Consider the following 23,536-nt stretch of genomic DNA (forward strand, 5'->3'; position numbering starts at 1 on the left):
ACCAGAGTCTCTAGGCTCTAGGAGTGGTGGGGTTCGGTCCTTAACTTGAAGGGTGTACTCAGGCCAGAGGAGGCAGGGAAGGGCCACACAGATCCTACCGGAGACAGGAAGAGGCCCATGCTCCAGCCCAGCCCTTGGGCCAACTCAATCACCTCCCTCCCGAGCACTGTGCAACTCTGGGGCACTGTTAGTACCTTGCCTTGGCCAGAGGATGGGCTGATCCCCTCAGGTGTGGAGCTAGGGTAAGGTGTCTTTCCCCAGGCCAGGGTCTGGGTCTCTTGTCTCTCCTTGTGCCGGACATGGTGCTCACATGGGAGGATGCGGAATGGCACCAGCCTGGCCCAGGGTTAATGTGGGCCTACTGAGGGCCAGGAGGAAGGAGAGACCTGGGGGTGGGTGGAGCAAACGCTGGGCCTAGGTGGGGAACAGGCACAGAGTGGGGATGCCTGCTTGCCTGGGGGCTCACCCTAACTAGGTCCTCCGAGTGCTCTGGGAGCCTCCTGGGCTCTCCATGTCGCCTGTCTTGCTGCTTCTCTCTGGTATGTGTCTCCCACAGCCTCACTCTGCTTCATCCCGTGACTGTATTTGGCTCCATTCTCAGCATTTGGCCCAGCTCAGCTGTTTCCCAATCCCGAGAGAGGGAGGGAAATGGGCGTAGAAGAAAGAAAGACAGGGATAGAAACTGATTCCGAAACAGAGGGACTGATGTGAGTGCCAGGAGGGGTCCCTGGGGACTAGGCTGGAGAGCCAGGGCCGGCCAGGAAAGCCCCTGGGGGAAGCCCTTGAAGGCAAAACTGGAGCTGGGGGCGGAGCACGGCCCACCCTCTCAATCCCTGACTCCGCCTCTTCCCTACCCTCTCCTGCCCCTTCAGGAATGTGTGAGCACGTTTATTGTCCCTAAAAATAGCCCTCCTTTTTCAGGGGTTAGGGTGAGGAATCTTCTGGGCAGGGTCATCTTATGCATGCCCCTGTCTCTGGGCTCCCATCCACTGTGTTCCCTGGGCCAGGGGCCTCTCTGGGCTCCCCGACCCCAACCCAGCAGTTCTTTGTTCAAGCACGATTGTGACTGTACCCCCTCCTTCCCATGAGGCTGTCATGGCACCTCACAGAGCCATAGGGCTGGGAGCTTGCAGCCCCTGGGAGTTGTTTGAAAGCCCTCCTGGACATCTCCGGGAGGGTGAAGGAATGAGGGATGCTGCCATTTACTCCCTCTTTCCATCCAGGCTCTGCATGCTGGTCTCTGCCCCACTCTTCATCTTATTCCCTCCACCTCTTCATCCCTCACCACTAAAGCCTTTTCTCTGCCCTGAACCATGATATCCTCTCTTCTCTCCTGTCCTCCTAGGTGCAGCCCTGACCTGATGCCCCAGAAGTCCCCAGCCCTGCTCCCTGACTCTCATCCCCACCTCCTGCCCCACGGCTTTTCTGGGCAAAGCAAGCCAGGGGCCCAGAGCAGGTGTGGGCACTGGGACCAGGACCCCATCTGTGCAGGAAAGAGTTGGAAGGCTACATTGCAGGCTCTGGGACTCTATGCCCTGACCTGAACCTGGACCTTCTTGGCCCCTCCTTGACCTCTCCCCAGCACTAGTTTTCTGTTCTGGCCATAGGACCTGAGCATCTCTCTACATACTTCAGTCTCAAGTGGAAAGCTCAGCCAGTCTCACCTCCTCTTTCCTCCATTTTTCAGATGAGAGAACCAAGACCAGAGATGGGAAGTGATGGGCCTGAAAGCCCATGGAAAGCTGGCCATGAGCCTTGGTCACTTCATCGCTGCCCCAGTGGGGCTCCTGGGGCCAGATCAGGCTCCTCACAAACCCCACCACCCCTCCCAGCAGGCAGGCTGGCACCAAAGCTATTCCTTTAGAGGGCCCAAGAGCCAGAGAACAAACATTTGAATTCTCTGGAACCTCTCCTATCCTCCCTGCTCACATCCCAAGGGCAGCCTGGGAGCCATGCAAACACACAGTGAACGTGAGCCTGAGAGCTCTGGTAGGATTGTGCCTGTGAATCTGTGCACAGCCCTTTGGGGTCCAGAGCCCTGAAAGATTCTGCCCTCTATCAGACCCTCAGATGCTATGTGTAATTCAAAATAAATTTCATCCTAGAAGTAAAAATTCTAATGGCTTTTTGTGATTTTCTGATGGCAAAATTCTGAGTATCCATAACAAAAGTGAACTTATTTCTTACTTTGTGGGAGCTCCTGTTTTACTGGTGACCTAAATACATGTGTCCATGATGGCGTGTCCCTAGGGACCACCATGTGACCACAGCAGAATATGTCCCTTGGGTTCCTAGGAAAACATCTGTGTGAAAGGATGGTGCTTCTGTGGGAGACCATGTAAGCGTAAACATGCAAGTGTCCTGTATCTTCGTGTGTACGTGATCATTTGCATGTGTGGGTGTCCTTTACTACTTGTGCCAATGAACATGTGACTGGGGTTGTTGGCATCTGTGAGCCTGATGTGTGCACTAAGGTGTGGCAGTCAGGGGACTATGAGTCCCCTGTGGCTGCTCTTGTCTGTGAGTGAGCGGATGAGTAGGTGGCTGAGGATACTGAGACCTAGGTGTTCCAATCGTCCCCCATCACCTCCTCCATCACCTTCCCAGATCTGGGCCCCCTCTGTCTCCAGGCATACACCACACACATTGGACAATTTCTTCATTTTCCTAGGCTCTGTTTCTTTGTCTGTAAAATGGGACCTATCCCCAGAGCATGGTGGCACATTCCTATAATTCCAGCACTCCAAAGGAGGAGGCAAGAGATTGTGAGATTGAGTCCAAGCCTAGCTGCACAGCAAGTTCAAAGCTTGTCTGGACTACGTGGTGTTTCTCAAAAAACAAAAAAAGCTGCCCAGGTTAAACTGGAGCCATCCAAGTCTTTCCTAAACTGCCTCTCAGTAGGGGGCAGAGCCACTTTGTGCAAGTTAGAAAGAAGTGACTGCCACCCTTCTCAGCGGGTGCAAAGTTGAGGTCCAAGTCTTGGTGAAGAGAGTGGGCTCAGTGTCAGTGCCACCCACCCTGTCAATGGTTAAGAAATAGTCTTGTAGGGACCGAGAAATGGCAGCTCCCTTTGTTCCTGCTCCCACTTCCGGGTGTGCAGTCCGGGACCAGAGATCTCTCTGTCTCTGGAATTAGGATGGACATGTTCCAAATGAGAGTCAGAAGACACCCACTTCCTCTTAAATTCCCCTGGAGCCCTGCCCCCTTGACCCACTCTGCAGCCCTCCCCAAAGACCAGGAGAAGGCCCTGCAGACGTCATGAGGAGAACTAACCAGAGCCAGGATGCAAAGACCAGTGAGGCAGGCTGGGAGCCCTAATAGCCCCGACCCAAATGTTATTGTCCAAAAGGGAGATAGGGACCTGGAGAGGAACAGAGACCTCCTGTCAGAGTCACAAGCAAACTAGGAAGCCAGGGTCTATATCTCTGGGTTCAGGGAGGCCAAGCATTGGGCTCTGTGAGACAGGCATGTGGCAACCTGTGCCCTCAGCTCTTGGTATGGACCCCCTATGCCTCCCCACCCTCCCCACAGGACCAGATCTCCTGCCGGTGTGATTAACCAAATTATGGGGCTTTTTATTGAGCAAATTGTATCAGCCTAATTGAATGAGGCTGTAGGAGCCTGGGCTGGAGGCTGACAGTGGGTGAGGACAGCAGGAGCCAGGGAGAGGAAGATGTAGGAAAGAGTGGGGGTGTCACTGACAACACTAAGCAAGGGACAGAGAGGGTGTGTAGGGAGTAGGGGGGCTCCGTCATTCAGTACACTGTCAGTCCTCCCACGGGTGCTGCTGTCATCCGGATGCCCGGAGCGCAAGGGCTTCAGGAGGCTGCTTCCCAGGAGACTATGGAGAGCTTACTAGCACCACGGACTGCGCTCATTACAAGCACTATTTAGTGTGATCCTGCCGACAGCTCCATTTGATTCTTGGGGAAACTGAGGTTCCAGAGATAACATGTTGTGCTGAAGCCAGAGCCCAGGTAGGGCTGCCCGACACCATTCAGTCCTGTTACTCAGCACCAGCAGCACGCCCTGTGGTGTTCTTGCCCTGCCCCAAGGATGCCTTCCAGGGGAGCTCACAGCTGGACCAGAACATCAATTTTGTCCCTCTGTCCACTCTACATTGTCCATCTTCCCCCTACGGTCATCAGCTGAGGCCCGGACTGACTGAAGCATCCTCATCATCCATAGTGCACCCTCAGCCCTCTTGCTCTCCTGCAGTGTCCTGCTCTGTCGCTCCAGGATGACACACAGACAGGATCGCTGTCACCTCCGATAGCAGGTCTCACAGACCCAGTGACACACAGTCATTTCAGGGTCCCACCTCCTCCCTATCTCACATCACGCTAAGGCCACTGTGTCACCATCTCATAGCGTCAGATATGGGCTCCAGGCTGGCTTCGTCACACTACCACATTTCAGTACCATACAAGGCCTCTTAGCATCAAATTATAAGAATAGTAACAGTAATAATAATAATCCACCTTCAATGAAATGACATCATGTCTGGGATTTGCTTTAAAGTACTTCAGGAAAACAACCTACAGAATGAGATAAAATACTGATATTTATATCTAACAAGGGGTTAATATCCAGAATATATAAAGAACTCCTATGGAGCTGAAGACACAGCCTGGTGCTAGAGCATTTGCCTAGGTTGCCCAAGGCTCAAAGTTGAACCTCCAATACCACCACCACCAGCAACAACAACAACAACGATGACAACAAAAATCCTGTAGCTCAACAACAACAACAGGGCCCAGGATGTAGCTCAGTGGTACCGCTGCTTGCCTCGCAAGCGCAAGGACCCGAGTTCGATCCCCAGTACCAAAACAACAACAAAAGCAAATAGTTCAATTAAAATATGAACGCATGACTTGAATAGATATTTCACCAAAGAAGATATAAAAATGGCCAACAGGCACATGAAAATATGCTCAACATCAGGAATCTTTAGGGAAATGCAAATCAAAACTACAGTGAAACAGCATCTCACACCTATTGGGATGGCTACTATCAAAGAAACCCAGAAAATAATGGGTATTGGCAAAGACGTAGAGAAACTGAAACTGTCATACATTGCTGACAGGAATGTAAAACTGGGCAAATACTATAAAAAACAGAATGGTTGTTTCTCAAGAAAAAACAAACCGGAATTCTCATATGATCCAACAATTCTATTTATAAGTATATACTCAAAAGGATTGAAAGCAGGGTCTTAAAGAGATCTTTGTATACTCACATTCGTAGCATTACTGACAACAGCTATATTTTAAAAAACAAATGAGTGTCCACTGACAAATGGAGCAGCAAGAGGTGGACATAAGAGAGCACAGTGAATGTTTAAATTTTTAACATTTTATTACAGTAAAAGACATAAAGTATGGCCACTGATCTCCCTCAAACTATTCTCTCTTGCTTCAAACATACTTATCTCATCATTCTTTTCCGAAGCAATCCTAGAAGTCCTCTTTCACGTCTTTAGCTGTGCTGCTGTGGTGCCCTCAGAATCCCACTGATTCAATTCAAAACACTTACTTTTCATGGTCATTTTGACTTTGGGGAAGATCCAGAAGGCTCATGGTGCCAGGTCTGGTGAGCAAGGTGGATGAGGACGTACCTCAAGGGTTTTCATGTTGTATGTCAACAGCTTTCCGTTGGATGGCACTTGGCAACACCATTCACTGTATTTTTTTTTAATCACTCCTCACAAAGAAATTCACAAAAGAGGACTTCCAGACTTGCTTCAGAAAGTGGCAAGAACAATAGGGAGTGTATGCTCAAAGCGAAGGAAACTCTTTTGAGTGGGATTAATGGCAACGTGTCTTTTACTATAATAACTTTATTTATTTTTTTACTGTAATAATTTTAAAATTTAAACATTCACTGTGTATTTTAATCATAATGTGTACAATAGAATATTATTTGGCATTAAAAGAAAGAAAACCCTGCGCATGGTACAACGCAGATGAATCTTGAAGACGTTATGCTAAGTGAGTACACTAGCTAGTCAACAAAAGACACATATGCATGATTCTAACTATATAAGGTACCTAGAGTCATGGGCAGGGGAGAGAAAGGGAGACAGAGAGAGACAGAGACAGAGAGGGAGAGGGAGAGAGGAGGGGTTGTTGCCAGGGGCTAGGGTAGGAGTTGTTTAATAGGCAGAGACTCTGGTGTAGAAGATGAAAGCGATCTGGAGATTGATTGTAAAACAATGGGGAACCCAATTTAATACAACTGAACCATACACTCAGGCAAGGTTGTTAGGATAGTCAATTTTATGTTATGTGTATTTTTCCACTGTTAAAAAATGTTTAAACTTAAGCAAAGAGAAAAAAAAAAAGAGGAGGAAATAAATGAAGTAAACCTAGCTAAGTCTTGACAACTGTTGAATTTGTGTGATGGTGCATGGCAGTTTATTATATTATTTCTCTCTGGTATTGTGTTTGTTCAAAATATTCCACAATAAAATATTTTGATCTGCCCTGACCGCACCCTTTTTCAGCAACCCCACCCCTTCTCTGCATTGCTCAAAGCCCACGGTCCTCAAAGGGCTGTCTGTGCTCATGTCTCCAATTCTCACACACTGTCCAGCCTGGCCAGTAGGGCTCCTGGCCCCACCTGTCACTGAAAAGGTTCCTATCAGCCTGGCATACCCGTCCGTAGTCTCTGGTCTTCCACCTCAGCGGTGTCCATACCCTGCCCTGCCCTCCCCCTTGAGTCTCTCTCCCTGCTCAGCCTCCCCCTCCTCCTCCTCCTTCCTCTTCCTCCCTGGCCTCTCCTCTGTCCTTGCCCGCCGCCCCTCAGTCTCTAGCATGTGCAGGGTGAGGGGCTCTGTCCTGGCCCTCACATCCACAGCTTAACAGATTATCCACACCTGTTGACTCCCAAATATATGCCTGGCCCGGACAGCTTCACCAGCATGTTTGGCTTAACACCCCCAGTACAGGCCTGTCAGTCTCTGTCTCTCCCACCCGGTTGGCCTTGACCTTCCCCCAGTCTTGCTCATCTCGGAAACATCTCCATCATCCATCACCTGCTTTGACAAACCAAAACTCTGGGAGTCACCCTCAGTTTTCCCTTCCTGCTTACCCTCTCAGTCAACCGCAAGTTCTATCTCCCAACATCTCCAAAGTTTGTCCACTTCTCAGGAGCCTCCAACTAGTCTGCCTACTAGTGTGCCCCTCTGTGCCCCTCGCTCTCCCCCTAACACTCAGCAGCCAGAGCAGTTTTCCAAACTGTCCCTCAGAGTTACTTCCCTGCCTGAACCTATTGGTGCCTTCCCATGACTGTGCCACACACAGAGTTGTGTGCTCACTCCTCTCTGTCACATTACACAGGCTCACACATGCAAAGTCAGGCTCAGGGTCATGTGCACCACACCCTTGTTTCCGCACGCTTGATGTCACTGCATATCTCACTCTTGTTTGCACATTCAGTCCCTCCTTAGGGCACGTTCTTGGTCTCACAACTCAGTATAAGACAAGTGAGCCATAATCTCGGGACCCCCCTCATTATTGCAAACTGTCATTTGCTCATGCTTGTGTATCTGATGCACATGATGTCACACCTTCCAAGCACCCATCATCACGCTGTGTCACACACGTGGTGGCACACCCACAGTCTCACACATGTGGACCACAAAGTGCCACACATCCTGGTCACATATTCAACGACTCACCTCCTTTCTACAAAGTACCCCATGATCACAGTCATATACTTGGTATCACATGGCACAAGCTCAGTGTCACACACCTAATAAAACACCCCCTGTCTCACAATCAGTGTCTCATGTCACCCTTGACATCACCCTGGGTCCCAGAAACCCCGTCCCCTCCCCATTGGGCATAGTCATAGAGCTGCTGCCCCCTGTCACGGCTGTTTCCTGTTGTGCTCAGAGTCCTCAGCCCTTGCTAGTTCCTTCAAGGATTTCCTGTCGTCAGGGCTCAATCAGGCCTGGCCCAGTCTGGGATACAGAGCCCAAAGCCCCAGAGCTGGCCAGCAGAAACCCTGGGCTCCTCTGTCTCCCCACTAATGCTGGCTGGGCTCATGGACTTTCCATCATTCCCCACTCAATCCACCCACATCTCCAAGTGCCTGGGCTTGTGCTGGCCTCACTGGGATGGGCAGAGAAGGCGAAATCTGGGCCTTGTGTGGTGTGCTCTGGCCTATGCTCCCCAGAGGGGGAGCCTGCAAGATGCTGTCTACAATGTCTGAATGACATTGGACAAGACCAGCAGGACCTTGGGTGGAAGCTTCTGGAAGCTTGAGGGGCAAGGAGAAGAGAGTTAGGGAAAATGTCCCAGAGAAAGCCACCCCAGAGGGAAGGCTGAGAGCCAGGAAACACTGAGGAAGAGGGAGAAAAGTGTTCCAAAGAGGAGCAAAAGTCTTAGAGATTGGAACCGGAGGAGATGGGGCTGACAGGGCTGAAGATAGGAGCCCAAGAGGACAGGTCAGTTTGAGGGATTTGGAGAAAACAGGTTTCAGTCTCCCAGCCAGCAGCATTCTAGCCGGGGCCTCAGGACACATCCCTCCTCCTGGCCCTGCCTGTGGCCTCACAGATTGCCCCCCAGCCAGCCTGCAGGAAGGACACAGGAGGCTGGCGCACACGCTCCCCACACCGCCTGAGATAAATATTTCCCGGGAAACGGAACTTGTTCTCTCTGTGTTTACAGCTGAGGGCCAGGCAGGATGACGGGGGAGGGGCTGGCCCAAGCAGCCTCCTCCCAAGCCCTCAACATCTGGCCTCAGACCCGCCGTGCTCCTCTGAAGCAGTCTCTGCCTCTCTCTGAGATCCTTGGTTCTCTCTGGGCCTCGGCCTACCCACAGCCTGGACCCTTCTCAGTTTGTGCCTTCTCTGAGTGTAGGTTCTGGGGCTGGATGCCTCCTCTTCGGACGAGGCTTCTCTGATGGCTTCTGTGATGCCATTCCTGTCTGGTTCTAGTCATTCAGGGACATGGACAGATAGGTGGGAAGACAGACAGACAGGCTGGAATGGTAGGTAAACCACCACCCCAGGCCCCAAGTCCCTGTACACCTCAGGCCTGTGCAGCCCGACAGGTGGGCACAGACAGATAGCAGGGCCTCAGGGCCCCTGTAGATGCCACAATGCTATAGCCAATTTGTTGGGAGCAGCTCCTTGGGGCCATGGGGCATCGTAGAGGCCACCTGCTGATGTGCAGAATCCGGGAAGAACAGGCAGGGCTGGTGATGAGAAGCATTTGCTCCAGAATTTGAAACCCAGGACTGCAGAATGCCACTTGCAGTGGCCCTTCCAGCCTCACCCCAGTGCTCCCTCCCTGGGAACCTGTTTCCCCTGGACATGTGATGCCTTCTACCATAAGTCTGGTCAGGCTGAGAAGCCAACGACTCCCTGGTGTGCCCCTGATGAGTGCTATCCCACACCTAGGTCCCTCACTCACCATCAGTGGCCTCAACTTCACCCTAACCCAGAGCCTAAGCCTTCCTCAGCCCCCAACTCAACTACAGCAGAGGTTTTCAGAGCTAGGTTCTCATCACTGAGCCAGTCTGCAGTACCCTCTGGGGCCAAGTCTTTGTTCCAGGCTCTTCTATCTGCTTATTCCCAGTCCTGTGCTGGTCCTTGCTACCTTTAGCTTGTCCTGTCAGAATCTGCCCACATGGACCTCTCTGACTGCCCAGCAGGTCTCTGAACTCACCGGTCCAAGACCTTGACCCTCTTCATCTGCAACAGTTCCAAGGCCACCTCCTCCAGAATCCCCAAGATTGGTCTAATCCACCAACTAGATCCTACTCACAGCCATTCTCATTCATTCAAGAAGTCTTCATTAGCCAGGCATGGTGACACACACCTGTAGTCTCAGCACTTGGGAGACTGAGGCAGGAGGATTGCTCTGAGTTCAAAGCCAGCCTGGGTCACATTGTAAGTTCAAGGTCAGCCTGAACTACACAACTACACCCTGCCTCAAAAAAAAAAGTCTTTATTGAGCACTACTGCACACCAGGCCTATGTTAAGCATAGAAGGGGCCCATGAGAGGCGCAGGCGACTCCATTCTTTACAATCACATGAGAAAGGATGGACAACGCACATAAGGCAACAAGTTACCAACTGTGAGCTCAGGTAGAGAAAGAGATTGACTCAGTCTGAGGTGAGGGAGCCATCTGAGAGGACTTCACAGAGGATATGATATTCAATGTGGGCTTTGAAAAAAGAGGAGGTAAAGGAAGAAGGGAAAGTTGTTCCAGAGAGGTCAGCATGAACAAGGGCAGGGAGAACTAGTATATGCAGGGGAGCTTATGGCCATGAGGCTGAAGGAGTTCAAGGGTATTGGGGTTCAAGGAGTGGAAGGGAGGGGACCCCGTAAGCAAGGGGAGCAATGTCATGTCAAGTGGCATGGTCTTTACTTATCTTCGGGGCAGCAATAGAGGAGCCAGTGCTGTGCTATACCTTGAGAGTTTGGTGGGACCTTTTCCCTTGTCCCACCAAGTCTGCCTGTCAGCCTCTCCCCCACCCCATCCCAGTTGAGATTCCCAAGATCCATCTGGACCTTGAGAGAGGGCACAGAGAGGGAGGGCATTGATTAGTGTGCTCAGCTCACCAATTTGGTCCATCTGAGCCCCAACCTCTGGAGAGCAATGATGCAGAAGCCTGGAATCCTGGGGGAGGAACCCAAGCTTTACCCAAAGAGCACCCACCACCACCACCCAGCTGGCCAGAGGCCAGGGAGCCACCCCAAGAGAGTATGTTGAGCCCATGCCATTGGGTAGGGATGGTTTGGGCAGTGCTGCTCCCCTGGCTGCCACCTAGCAATGTCAGGGGAACAGGCCATGCCCATAGAACTTTCACTAGCCTCGGCCAACCCTGCTAGCATGCCATCTCATGGTGGTACATCCCAGTCCTGGCTCCAAGGATTGAGTCCTGGAGGGGTACAAGAAGGGAGCAGCTCTCCAAGGACCTGCCATGGGCCAGGCATTCACTCTTCTTTGTAACTTCTTTCAACATCTTTGTGTGCTAATGTCCAACAGTGGAGATTCTGCCCTGTAACAATGGAGGATCTTATCCCGCTTGCAGATGATGAGACTGATATGTAGTCTAGCTAAGGGGTTGGACCAAGGTCACACTCCTGGGAAATGGGAAAGCTGGGACTTGAACCCATGCTTACCTGACCTATGGTTCGTCCACTCTGTGAGGCACTTTGTCTCCCCAGCCTCCAGGTGACCAGAGTCCTCATTGGAGAAAGAGGGAAAGGGATTGGAGAGTCCTCGAGGGTGGCCCTTCTCTTCCCTAGCAGGGCTGTGCATGGGCAGGGAATTCAGGGCGAAGGTGCTGACAGACCCAGAAACAGGGCAGACTCCACCAGGACAGACAACCAACCAGCTTTGGAATGGGCATGGAGTTTGGGAAAGGACAGAGCTGAGATTCGAGGAGCTCATGGCCTGAGAAAAGCTGAGAGAGGACACAGGGATAGGCACAAAGGGGCTGATCCAGGAAGCCCTTGCGGAGAGGATGAGGTTGGTGGAGTGGCAAAGGAACAGAGCTTGAACTTGGAGAGAGCAGGACCAGTGGCCAAGGACAAGGGTCTGTACACAGAGGCATACACAAGAACCCTGGAGCCGGCTTCTTTCCCTCTGGGCCCAGTCCCTGCCACCCAGGAGGGCCTTGGCGTTCCCAAATCCCCCTCCCCTCGTGGCTTCCTGGGTGGGTGACATATCCAGTCTTTTCTGGCAGGTGGCCTAAGCTGCCAAGACACAGCAGGCTCCCAGGAACACCATCTGTCCTGGCTCTTGGGGGAGCTCCCGCCCCCTGGGGAAAGCCATTGGCAATAAAGAAATTAATAATGACTCTCCAGGCCCTCCCTTCCCTCCCCCTTGGCCAGCTCCCAGCAACAGGGCCTGATCCCACTGGGAGGGACCTGCCTCCTTCCCACCTTACACAAAGGAAGGGAACAGGAACAAGGGAGGCATCTGGACTCCACTCTGTCCTGATTCACTCACAGCACCCCTGTCTAAACCACAGCTTCGCTAAATGTAAGGTGAGAACCAGACAAGGGATTGTGGCTAAGTAGCCTGGCTCAGCCAGCTTTCCCCTCTCTGCCGGCTGGGCCCATGAATCTTCACATACACGCTACACGCTCACGCTCATGCATGCAAGTGCACACCATTTTGCTTCCTCATTGAACACAGATTTCTCCAAGGCACCCCAAAGGCATGGCAAAGGGCTGGGGCTTGTACCCCTTCTATCAACAGAAATGCACTGGCCAGGCCTACAGCAGGCATCCATCCAGGGCAATGAGGATGTGGGTGTGAAAAGGGCAAGTCCCCATGGTTAAGGGGAGTACAGCACAGAGAAGATGAGCTAGCTAGACAGACATGCAGTCACATGGTGGAGAAACAGGGTGCTTATGCCACAGACAGTGGGTGTCAGACAGCAGGATGCCCCAGCATCCAACTGCCAGGCGGGAGAGCTCAGAGGAGGGAGTGTGAGCCAGCTGGGTCTGGAGGTGATGGAGGGCGGGAGGACATCCCAGAGGAGGGAGGCTAGAGCAGAGCCCAGGAGAATTTAGGCGGCTGGGGAGGGGTAGAGGCTGATGGGCAAAGATTTGGAGAGCCAGGTGTGGTTGAAGGGGCACTATGTCCAAGCTGGGATATTAGAAGGGGCCCGGGGATGGGAACATGGAGAAATTTTGAGCAGGAGAATGACAAGTTCAGGTCTGTGTGTTAGAAAGAGGCTTCTGGCAGCCTTGTGGAGGATGTGAGCAACCAAGAGCAAGCAGCCAGGGGATGTTGGGGGAGCTGAGGGGTGCAGGACTCAGGCAGCAGCAGGACTAGAGACAGGACAAGAACTCAGGAAGTTCTCAGAGCAGGGAATGGACAGGGAGTTGTCAGTGGGGGTGGGGAGGATGAAAAAGGAGTCTGAAATGACTCCCAGGTGAGTTGGCAGCAGGAGGCCTCCTCAGGGACAGGGAACCCAAAGCTGTGCAATCAGGGGAGATGGTCTTGGTGTGGGGTAACCCTAGGCTGGAGGGGGCGGGGCTGGGATTCGGCTCCAGCCTCCCAGTCCTCCCAGGGGTGAAGGCAGCCCTCAGACTGACCTCCAGCCCGCGCCCCCACCCCCCAAGCCCACCCACTCCTCCCTCCAATGAGCTCTCACCTCCAGTCGGTCGTCTCTATTCCCCAGGGGCTCTGGCTTCTGTGCAAGGGGGTCCTGGCTGGCTGCAGAGACAAGAAGACCAGGGGCTGAGGCCTGCCAGGCCTTCTCCCCTTCTCCCCAGGGTGCCCTCCTGGCAGCCCCCGGCAAGCCCACAGTAGGCTCCTCCCGCAGGGAGCCTTGCCTGGTTGTACCCTGCTCTCTCCCCAGCTGCCGTCTCGCTCTGTGCTCTTCCCCTGGTTCTGTAGTGTTCTACAGAGCCATGTCATTTCTTTCTGCCTAGCACTCCTCAGGAAGGGAAAGGTGGAATCTTTACCTTGTGAAGCCCCCTCCACTTCTGCTTCTCTCCAGGAAACTCCACCAGCCTCTCTAAGCCTCAGTTTCCCTCTCTATAAAACAGATCTATAACGTCCACCTGGCATAGCCACTGAGCCTCCACAATGGGCTGGGCCTTTGCTCACGGACAACCAAGGGGGCTCCCAGCCCAGGGATGCTTCGAACCCCAGGTAAATGTGATCTCACATGCTAGGCCCCACCTCACCCTGGCCCTTAGGGTTTCCCCCCCCCCCGCCCCAACTACACCACCACCACCCCCACTTTCCACCAGCAACTCCTCCACAGCTCCTCGAATGCAGGCAGTGAAGACACTGCCTCGGGGCCTGGCAGACACTCAGAGATCCACTCCCTTGTTCTCCAGAAGCCCTCCACCCTGTGCAGCTCCAGAAAGTGCAGCTTCTTTCACAGGCACTGCCCTAGGGCAGGCTATGGACTCCTGCCCCTCCCCACCCCCACCAACGTGCCCAGGCATCGGACAGGCGGTGGGATATTCTGAGCCTGGCTTCGTTCCCGTCAGCTGCTGGCCGCCATGCCAGCCTGGCGCGAGTGGAGGGGCTGATTTGATTTGGCAGCTTCGGAAGCATGTGGTAGGGACAGAGAGCAGGAGGGAGATGAGACACCCACCCCTGCTAGGAAATAAACAGCCTCAGGCGCTCAGCAAGCTGGGGGGAGAGCACAGTCTGGCATGAGGAGGGGGCTTCTGAGTTTCCCGCCTGATATCACCTACTTCTCACCCAGGCACCGAACACCTGCCCACCTGCTGGAATCTCTGGCTCTCTTTGGGTGACCCGAGAGGTGACAGTATTGCACCTGGTGTGTGGATGCTTGTGGAGTGTCTGTGGCAGGGTGCCTGGTTGTTTCACACTCCCCGTGTCTTGCCAGCTCTCCCTGCTCAGCTGTGTCTGTTGCTGGGTCTGAATGTTGCCCAGGGTGACTTGTGGGTTGATGATCTAGGCGTGGTGATCTCCTGGGATGGCCGTGGCAGCGTGGCTGAACCTCCACAGGGGGCTGACTGCCCCCTAGGGTGTGCCTAGGTCGCCCGTGTGCCTGACTGCCGTAGGGCCTGGCATGCACTGGCTCTGGCCCATTGCTTCCCTCTGTGCGATGACCCCACTAACCCGGCAATGTCCAGCCAAGGAAATGACGAGGGCTGAGCCAAGCGCCTGACCCCTTTTGTCCACAAAGCATGAGCCTTCTCTTCCTGATGTCTACGCATTGTGCTGCCCAGCAGCCCCTTCCTCCCAGACCCAAAGAGGAGGCAGTGCTGGGTGCACTTGATTCTCCAGCTGCCCCCATGCCTCTGGCCACTCCTGGATAGGCCGTTCCACCACACAGCACTGCCCAGGGCCTCTACGGCTCCTGCCTGTCCCTTCCTGGTTCCCCTCCATAGGAGAAGGGGTCTCAGCTAGGCATTTACAGCTCCTCTGCTACCCAGCTCAGCCTCTGGGTGGACCACTCTCCAACCCCTCTCCCCCTACTGCAGCCACAAAGCCCAGTTCTCACCCAGCCCCGGGTGCCCTGGGAATCTGCACTAATGCCAGTTTGCAGCTGGTGCCCTGGTGCCCTGAATGCCACGGTGTACAGTTAGAGAACTGATGGAGGGAGGGGGTCAGGGCTTCTGGTTCTCTGACCTTTGCCCCATGGTCAGAGAGGTCAGACAAGGAGGCTGAGTGGCCCACTTACCTGTGCCCAAGACACCAGGCAGGGAGATGGGGTGGGCAGAGCCTGCTTTGGGGAAGATGTAACATTTCATCTGTCACCGCCTCGCTATTGTCTTGCTGTCCTCTGGGGACCTCAAAGCTCTCCCCACCCTGCCACAGGAAGCTGAACCCTCATAAAGACACTGAAGGGGGGGCTCAAGGACTGACAAGGAGAAAGACCTGCCCTCAGGATTACAAAGGAAGATTGGAGGCTTACAGAGCTCAGTTGTCACAAAGGAGCTAGTGGGATGGAGAAGGCTGGTGGCGGCCCTGAAGGGCTTCCTGGGGGAGGCATGTGGAGACTCACAGGAAAGGGAGGATGCTAGGTTCCATGGGAGCCTCCAAACTGTGTGATTAGGATTTCACCCAGGGCTGGTGTGTACTCAGGATATACTTGCATGTATCTGTGCATCTGTGTACACGCATGTTCTACAGCCACAGAGGCTTGGGCTCTGCTCTCAACCCCTGACCAAGGTAGGGACCAGCCAGGCCGTGGGGACAGTAGAGAAGAGCGGGCTCTGGGAGAAGAACTGGAAGGGACAGTAGCTCAGGAAGGCCTTGGGAAAGAACCCCCACATGCTTCGGGAAGTGCCTATGTGCTCAGCCCCACGCTGGTCCTCCCAGTCAGTTCTCAAACCCTGGACACCATGACCCAGGGGTGGAAGAGGCACAGAATTAAGCTCTGTCACAGCCGGGATTTTCCCCTCTCTGAATGAGTTTTCTCACCCTGAGAAAAGCGTTGGGCTTGATGACCTCTTAGGATCCTTCCAAGTCTAACTATTTTCAAGACAGACTTATACCCCAAAAGAGCCAGAAATAGAGATGTCCAGGAATTGGGAGAGAGCCCAGAGCCAGGCAGAGCTGAGAGAGAGGGGTGAAACAGCAGGAGGAGTCAGGAGCAGAGTGGAGAGAGGAGAGCCCAGGGGCATGATGCAGGCGGGGCAGCTGGGGAGGGTCCTGCCTCCATTCCTGCTCCCCAGGTGTCCTGGAGAAAGGGGGAGGCTGGGACAATAAGGAGCACCCAGAGAAGCAGAAAGCCCTGTTCAAGGTCCTGCTGTGCAGTGTCCTGGAGTAGCCATGATCTGTGACCTTTCAGGCTACAGAAGCTCTCAGATGTGTGCAGCCATGCTGAGCTTCTAAGGGCAAAACTGGGAAGGATCTAAAAAGCCAGGATCTTCCCCTGGAACCCCTGTCCCTCCCCAACTCTGGCCTGGGTGCTGAGTCATGAACTGGACCCAAGAGAGCTACTAGACATCTGGAGTGGCCTTGTGCTAGGCTGGGGCTGAGGGCCTGTGACACAGGTAAGACCCCATCAGTTCCTCAGGCCCCCTGACTCTCAGGGAAAGAGCAGAGTCTTCCCTCCTCAGCCTGTATGAAGAGGTGCTCACAGGATTCTCTGGCCATTCTGGTCTCCTTCTATCTGAGCTCATGGTCCTGGGCCATCACAGGCAGGCATTCGTGCGACTCCATGCCTGTGTCCAGGAAGTGCTCATGTCCTGTTTTCCCCTCAGGCTGGGCTGCCGGGGAAGGGGGCTAAGTAGACCTCTCCTTCCTCTACTGTCCACAGTTCTGCCCAGAGACTTTGGGGGCTGGAAGGAAGGATGCTCCTCTCTGCCAGTCTGAAACGATTGGGGAATGAGATGGGAGATGAAGAGTGTGACTGCCCAAACCTACAAGCTTAAGGATATCTTTCATATAGACATGCATCAGTTCTGTTGTGACCAGAGAGAATGTGTGACCAGGCTGAAAGGGTCTTTAGGTTCTTTGTCTCCTTTAATATCAGTGACCTCTCCCTCCTTCCCTCCTTCACTGGGGTGGGTGGGGCTGGGGGCACCTACCATCCCAAGTTATCTGTCTCCATTGCTTCTTGTTATGTTTTTAATAACTGAACACTGACATTAACAAGGCAGGTGGCTGCAGCTCTTCCCAGCAGCCCCATTTAGAATTACTGAATCATCAAATCCTAGAATCCTGGGTGCTGCACAGAATGTCTGCATCTTCAGCTCTCAGAGTCTCAGCATGTTAAAGTCACAGAATGTTGGAATCACAACCACACACCCACCCAATCCTAGCTCGAAGCATCGTCCCAGTGAGAGCCCCAAACCAACAAGCCCAGATTCTCAAATCACACATTGCTTCAGGTAGAGCTTGCGTGGCCCTTGGAGATACTAACTCCTGATTTCTCCTTTTTCAAATAAGAAAATACAGCTCAGAATATGGTCTTGTGTAAGATTACCAGAGAGTAAGGAGCCAACGGTGCTGAACCTGGAGATGGCAAGATCAGTCCTCAGAATGCCCGAGTTCCAGGAAATGCGCAGCTTTCAAACTCTGAAATTCTGGTGTTTGTACAGGGTGATGCTGCTCCCCCTTTCTGTTCCCAAGCTTCTCTCTCCCTCCTCTCCTCCTCTCCTGCTCACCCCCATCCTCCTTTCCCCACCCTGTCCTGGGTGCCCCCAGATAGAGGCAACCATGGGTAGGGGTGCCCAGGACCAATTCCCTCAATCAAATGCCCACTGAAGCCACCCGCTGGAGAGGGAGGGCAGGCTCCGCAGAGGACTGGCCCTGACAGCTCCTCTCCAAGAAGCTGAACAGGAAGGAAGGCCTCAGCCCCCAGGGCTACCACAGCAGAGGTAGTGGCTCCAACAGAGCTGGATCCTAAGTCCAGGGAAGCAGCTGAGGCTGACAATTTACTTTAGAATGATCATGTATGTTTAGCATTTTCATAAATTTGCATTTCTCCTCATTTGGAATGTTCTCATACATTTCTGGATTTGAATTTTATTAAGTATTATAATTCACAGATTGTTTTCATTTTTTATTTTAGAACATTCTTAGTCCCAGGCAGATGTTGAGTTCGCCATGTATATAGGTGAGGACATAGCTCAGAGCAGGGTCCAGCTGTCTGGGCCTCTGTTTAGCCTCAAAGCTCATTTCCGAGACAGGCCCAGGCTTTAGGGACAGGTCCCAGGCTTCGCCCTTACACACAGTCTTCCATCCTTGTTCTCAGACACCAAAGTAGAGAAGCAGTGGCTTTCTCCCCCTCACCTTTGACTCTGCAGCTGACCCTCTCCCACTCCTGCCTCTGCATGTTCACTCCCCTCCACCCTCAGCCCCTTCCCTGTCCTGACCCCAGCCTTACTCCCATCCTGTGGCCCGGGGAGCTCCCTCACACACAGGCCTGAGCATCACATCTCTTCTTTTTAATCTCTCCCTTTAGTGCCAGTTCCTTTTGGAAAGTGTCCAAAGTCCTTAATATAGCTTGTAAGTCCTGCACAATTTGGCCTGTGCCAGCCTTACCAGCCACATCTCCTGTCTCTGTGCCTCACTCTTCTCCCACCCCGCACAGAATCCCACCGACCTAGCTGTGTCATAGCGCAGGATCCTGTTCCATGCACAGAACTGGGCAACCAGGGAACACAGCTTTCCTTGCTCGGCCACCAACAAACCATGAGAGTCACTATCTCTCCTCCTCTCTGTCCAGAACTTTCTCCAGGCTCATCCCTTAGCTCTCAGATTTGTTTCCACTGGAAGCTCCTCTCTTAACCTTCTCTCCCACTCTGGGATGAATTAGGGACCCCACATCTGACCCACCATGACCCGGAGTTGATCTCACCATTGCCCTTCATCTATGCTCCGTCCTGACCTCAGCCCTGGGGACCTAGGACTGAGCTACTTGCCTTAGGGCCAAGGAGTATTGCTCAGACTTGTGGGAAAAGTCTTGCTCATCTCTACCCATGTAGTCATCACTCACAGCCACCTGTGAAGCTCTGACATTAAATGGCATGTGATGGGGACAGGCAGGGCAGGGTGCTACGAGGAGGCATGAACCCTTTGGATGGGCTGGATCCTTCACTGATCAACCACTGGGGACAAGCTGCAGAAAGTACCCAGGCCAGCCCTGGGCCACCAGAGCAAGCCATCAGAGGGAAACAGCATTTTTAAATGAGGGAGACTCTTTGCCCCCTGGGCCTATGATAGCATCCCCCAGAGGGACTGGCCCCGCATCCAGGGAAGGCCTCTTAGAAGAAGGGCTACTTCCAGATCGTTTAGGGTAAGGAAGAAGGTAGAGACGAGTCATACTAGAGAAAGTGGTTGGACAGAGATGTGGAAAAGAAAGCTCTGTCTCTTCTTGACCTTCCTCTGGGTGGTTGGGGTCAGGGAGGTGGGATGTGGGTGGGCAGAAGGAGCAAAGAGGCTGAGATGAAATATAGATAACATCGGTGCTGACACTGTGGCCAGGGCTAGTGTGGATGGCTAGGGCTGGCAGGGAGCAGCTCCCCAGCTGTGGCTGGGAAGCGTTTCCTGTCTCTTTGCCAGGGGGGTCATTAATAATCATTTACCCGCCACAGGCAGCCAAAGGCCAGCCAGGGAGCAGCATGGTGCTGGGGCCAGAGCCCAGACTAGTGGTCAGGAGAGCCGGGTAATAGCATCAGCCTTGGCACCTTGCTGTGAGACCTGGACCAGTCACCTGACCTCTCTTGGTCTCAGACTGTGGGCATAAGGAGGTTCTGATAAATTCCTGCACTGTACTGGACCTCAGTTTCCCTAAATGGTAGCCACTGGTATGCCAGTGCTATAGAGCGGTTATGGACATCTAATGACAGATAGGACTGCCTGGCCTATGGCAAGCTCAACTCAGGACACAAGGGAAGGGGACAAGGAGACCCAGGCTCAGTCTCTAAAAGCTGCCATCCTGGCAGAAGCCAGTCCCCAGTGGTGCACACATGCAGGCCCCACATAGTCAGGTACAGTTTAGGCTGGGGGAAACACAGGAAGGAGAGGCCAGCTGCCTTAGGCCTGGAGTGTGGCCTGTATGGCCGTGCATAGAGGGTGGGAGCTCCATAAGACCAGTTTGGTCACTGCTATGATCTGGCTACTTAGAACTGTGCCTGCCTGGCAGAGTGGAGGCTCCACATTGCTTTTAGACAACTGCATGAGTTAAATGAGACATTTATGAAAGGACCTTAGAGCCTGGAAAGAACTGCCTACTAGATGATGATGATGATGATGATGATGATGATGATGATGATGATGATGATGGTGACCACGACGACCATCACCATGATGACAATGGTCTGGCCAAAGACCATAGATGGCAAAAGGTTCATGAAAGCTTGAAAGGATGGAGGCCCTGGAATGGCCATCCAAAGCCAGAGTGCGCTACTTGATATCAAGGTCACTTTTGCCTGTTGGCCAGAATCTTTCTCAGCCCCAGCACCTTTTAAGGCCCAGCTCACCTTCCAGAAGGTGACACTAAATCATGGGCCCCGGCACCTCACCCTGAGCAACTTTGCCTGTCCCTGTGCCTCCAGCCTCAAGGAGCATTAGACTTATGCTCTCAAATACCAGTTGGGGGGCCTCCCAGGAGGGTTTCCTCATATTTCCCACCTTCCTCCAGAGGGTGTGGCCTGGATCCTCAACTACCTGGGATCTCCTCATCAGACCACAGGATACCCAGAGGTATGACCAAGCTTCCTCTTTCAGATAAGGATCTCTGAGGCCAGGAACTATTTTTCCTCCATTAGACGTGGAGTCAACAAAAATAGAGACAGAATGAGATCTTCCTGGTTGTCTCCCAGTTCAGCAAACCTCCCTGGGGGCCACAGCTACACGAAGAAGGGAAGAAGAGAAGGAAGCATAAAAAAGGGAGCTTGGCTGCTCAGTACCCCCTGAGTAGATATGAGCAAGAAAAGGCACTGGGCTACCACAGGATGAAGAGTGTGGGGTTGGTAGGCTGCTCGACTTGAAGCCCAGCTCAGGCTGCTCTGGCACCAAGAGGCACCACTAGTGACCCCATCCAGCCTCACTGCCTGCACTGGACCCTCCCTTCTTTTGAAGCACCGTGAGGTGGTAGTAAACACAGTGACCTTGCTGACATGTGCCTCCCTTCCCTGCCCCCTCCAAACCCTGGCCCAAACACAAGACAGGCTAAGAGGCAAAGAACAAAGGTTCCCGGACTGTGACATTGTCCGTCGCCCGCCTGTCCAGCGCCTGCTCAGCAGGAAACCCAAAACAAAGGCTTTGGTTAAAGTGAGGAGGATAAAGGGCAAAGGGTAGGGGCAGCCCTGCTGGGGGGACGGGCAAGGGCATCATCTCTAGGGACCTTATTGGGAGGGAAGGAAGAACAGGATGGCACCCTCCCTGCAAACACATGTCACTCCACAAACATTTATGGGCTACCTGCTGTCTTCCACACCCACACCCCAAACATAGTATACGTCATTCCTCACACCACACACTTAATGCACATACTCCCTTATCCCCACCAGCATGTTCTAGAACTTGCCATCCCCAGCTCACTGGGCACACTCCTCATCACATACACAAACAGCTCACAGGGAGAAAAGATCACAGAATCCACACCTCACACTGAAAAGTCACAAGCCTCACACACCCACACTTCACATCACACTCACACTCAATCTCCCACCATGCATCTCACACACCTCACACCTCCCAACCACAGACACACGCATCCAATTCAATTCAACACACACGCCACCCAGACAGAGATATATGCAGACACACTCTGCATAGATAATATGCACACCTAGTGTCACACCGGAATGTCATGTTTGTGGGCACACAAAGCCCCTTAGCACAGACAGCCCTGCCTGCACACAGCTTCCTCCTACCCACACGGTTGGTCAACAGACTCCTCAGCCCTGGTTGGCACCCTTTCCTGTCCAGAGTTGCACAGCTACTACACAGACATATGACACTCGAACACAACACACAAGTCCTAATACATTCCCCAAGCAACAAACTCAGGATGTATCACAGTGATTCTAACCCCTACTTGGATAACCACCACCTCCCCACTGCTCCCGGACAAAACATCCAGTAAAATCCATCAGGTCCTCACCACAGGCCTTCCTGTCTACACACAACAGCCACAACACATACACAACCATATATACAATCCCCCATGCAAACTGCTCCTGCAACAACTCCATCCTGCAGTAACAGACACACACAGCCCCATATACACAGCAGCCACACACTGCCACCACTCCACATCCACAACACCACCTCCCTCGCCACATATGGCATGCAATGACATAAATGCAAAATCCCCACACTCACTATGACATAATCATCAGTGGCACAACACACATGATTACACACACGGCACACCCAACTCATGCAGCCCAGCTCAAGCTACACACAAATACATACGCTCCAGACTCACACAGCCCTGGACAGCCCTCACCTCAGGTGACTGACCTCAACTTGCCATCTATTCCTCTCCCCCACCCCAAACTTCCAGCTGCCTCAGTCAAGATCAGGAAAGCAGGGACAACAGGGTAATGAGTTATGAATGCCAATAGCCCACCACGTGGGCACCACCTGCCTCAGTTCCCCAGGCACCATCCGAGGGCAGCACACTCCATATTCAGGCCCACAGCATGTCATTCATGCCAGACAACACGGGGAGGGGTGGAGGGTCTGGAGACAATGGCACTGCCCTCTGAACCTGTGCCCTCTTCATCCCAAAGCAGAGGCAGACATAAGGGGAAGGGGTGATCCCAGAAAGAAATCCTAACAAATATAGAGACCTAGAGGAATTGGAGAGACAAATAGACCAGGAGAGGTAGGTATGCTGGGTGAAAGACCAAACACAAGAAAGAGGCAGAAGGACAGAGAACCCAAGAGTTGGGCAGAGACCTGGAAAGCACCACATTTCTCCAGAGAGAACGGGGGGGGGGGGGGCAGCAGGAAAGACTAGTTTCCCCTATAGAAGCAAGAGCGGAGGAACCCGGCACAGGGGTCCTGCAGAGGGGGAGAGAGAAGCCAGGGTGGGAAGAGGGGTTTGGACCTGGGGGATGGTCTGGAGTGAGGACTGGAGTCTGGTGTTTCAGTAGGAGTCTGGTTAGGGGTACAGCTGAGGTTGTGGAGGTTCATGGTCTTGGGGTGAGGCCCCAGTTCTGAGGCGGGGTCATGCAAGCTAGGGGCTCCAGTGGTCTTGGTGTGCCAGGAGTCTGGTATGTATAACAGAGGTCCAGAAGTGAGTGTAGGGGTCCTCCATTCCTCTGGGGAAGGGGGCTCCAGGCTTGAACAGAGCTGGCAGAGTGGCCTGGGGGTCCACCGGGGATTGGGAGTTCAGTGCTTACAGCGGGGTCCCTGCTCCAAACGTTATTCAGAGTCTAGGCTGGCATTTGCGCCGTGAGTTAGGGGTTTGGAGGACTCCCCCAGATTATGGGCTGCAGTCCCAGTACAAGAGTGGGCTTCAGAACTAGGAGGGGGTCCCCTCCCTGAGAAGGGTTCAAGGAGTTCAGGGAAGGTAGACTTTGGAGCTGGTGACCTGTCCCCATCTGGGCGCTCTCGGGACACCCTGTCTTCCCTGTGCCTAAAACAGCCCCCCCCCCGTAC

At 53.2% G+C, this 23,536-nt stretch overlaps 1 protein-coding gene across 1 annotated transcript in view; it reads right to left on the minus strand.

Annotated features, from left to right (window-relative positions):
- Pde2a (phosphodiesterase 2A) overlaps nt 1-15,216 on the minus strand; it is a 53,205-nt gene extending 37,989 nt beyond the window's left edge. The window contains exons 1-4 of the mRNA XM_033763932.1: nt 15,147-15,216; nt 13,444-13,496; nt 13,131-13,192; nt 11,143-11,206 (exon numbers count right to left, since the gene is read on the minus strand). Coding sequence (XP_033619823.1) covers nt 11,143-11,206; nt 13,131-13,192; nt 13,444-13,496; nt 15,147-15,216 — 249 coding nt within the window. The remainder of the gene's footprint in view (nt 1-11,142; nt 11,207-13,130; nt 13,193-13,443; nt 13,497-15,146) is intronic.
- Between the last annotated feature and the right edge of the window lie 8,320 nt (nt 15,217-23,536).

Source organism: Fukomys damarensis, unplaced genomic scaffold (genome assembly GCF_012274545.1).
Source record: "Fukomys damarensis isolate Sample0158 unplaced genomic scaffold, DMR_v1.0_HiC HiC_scaffold_16, whole genome shotgun sequence".
In the NCBI taxonomy this organism is placed as follows: Eukaryota; Metazoa; Chordata; class Mammalia; order Rodentia; family Bathyergidae; genus Fukomys; species Fukomys damarensis.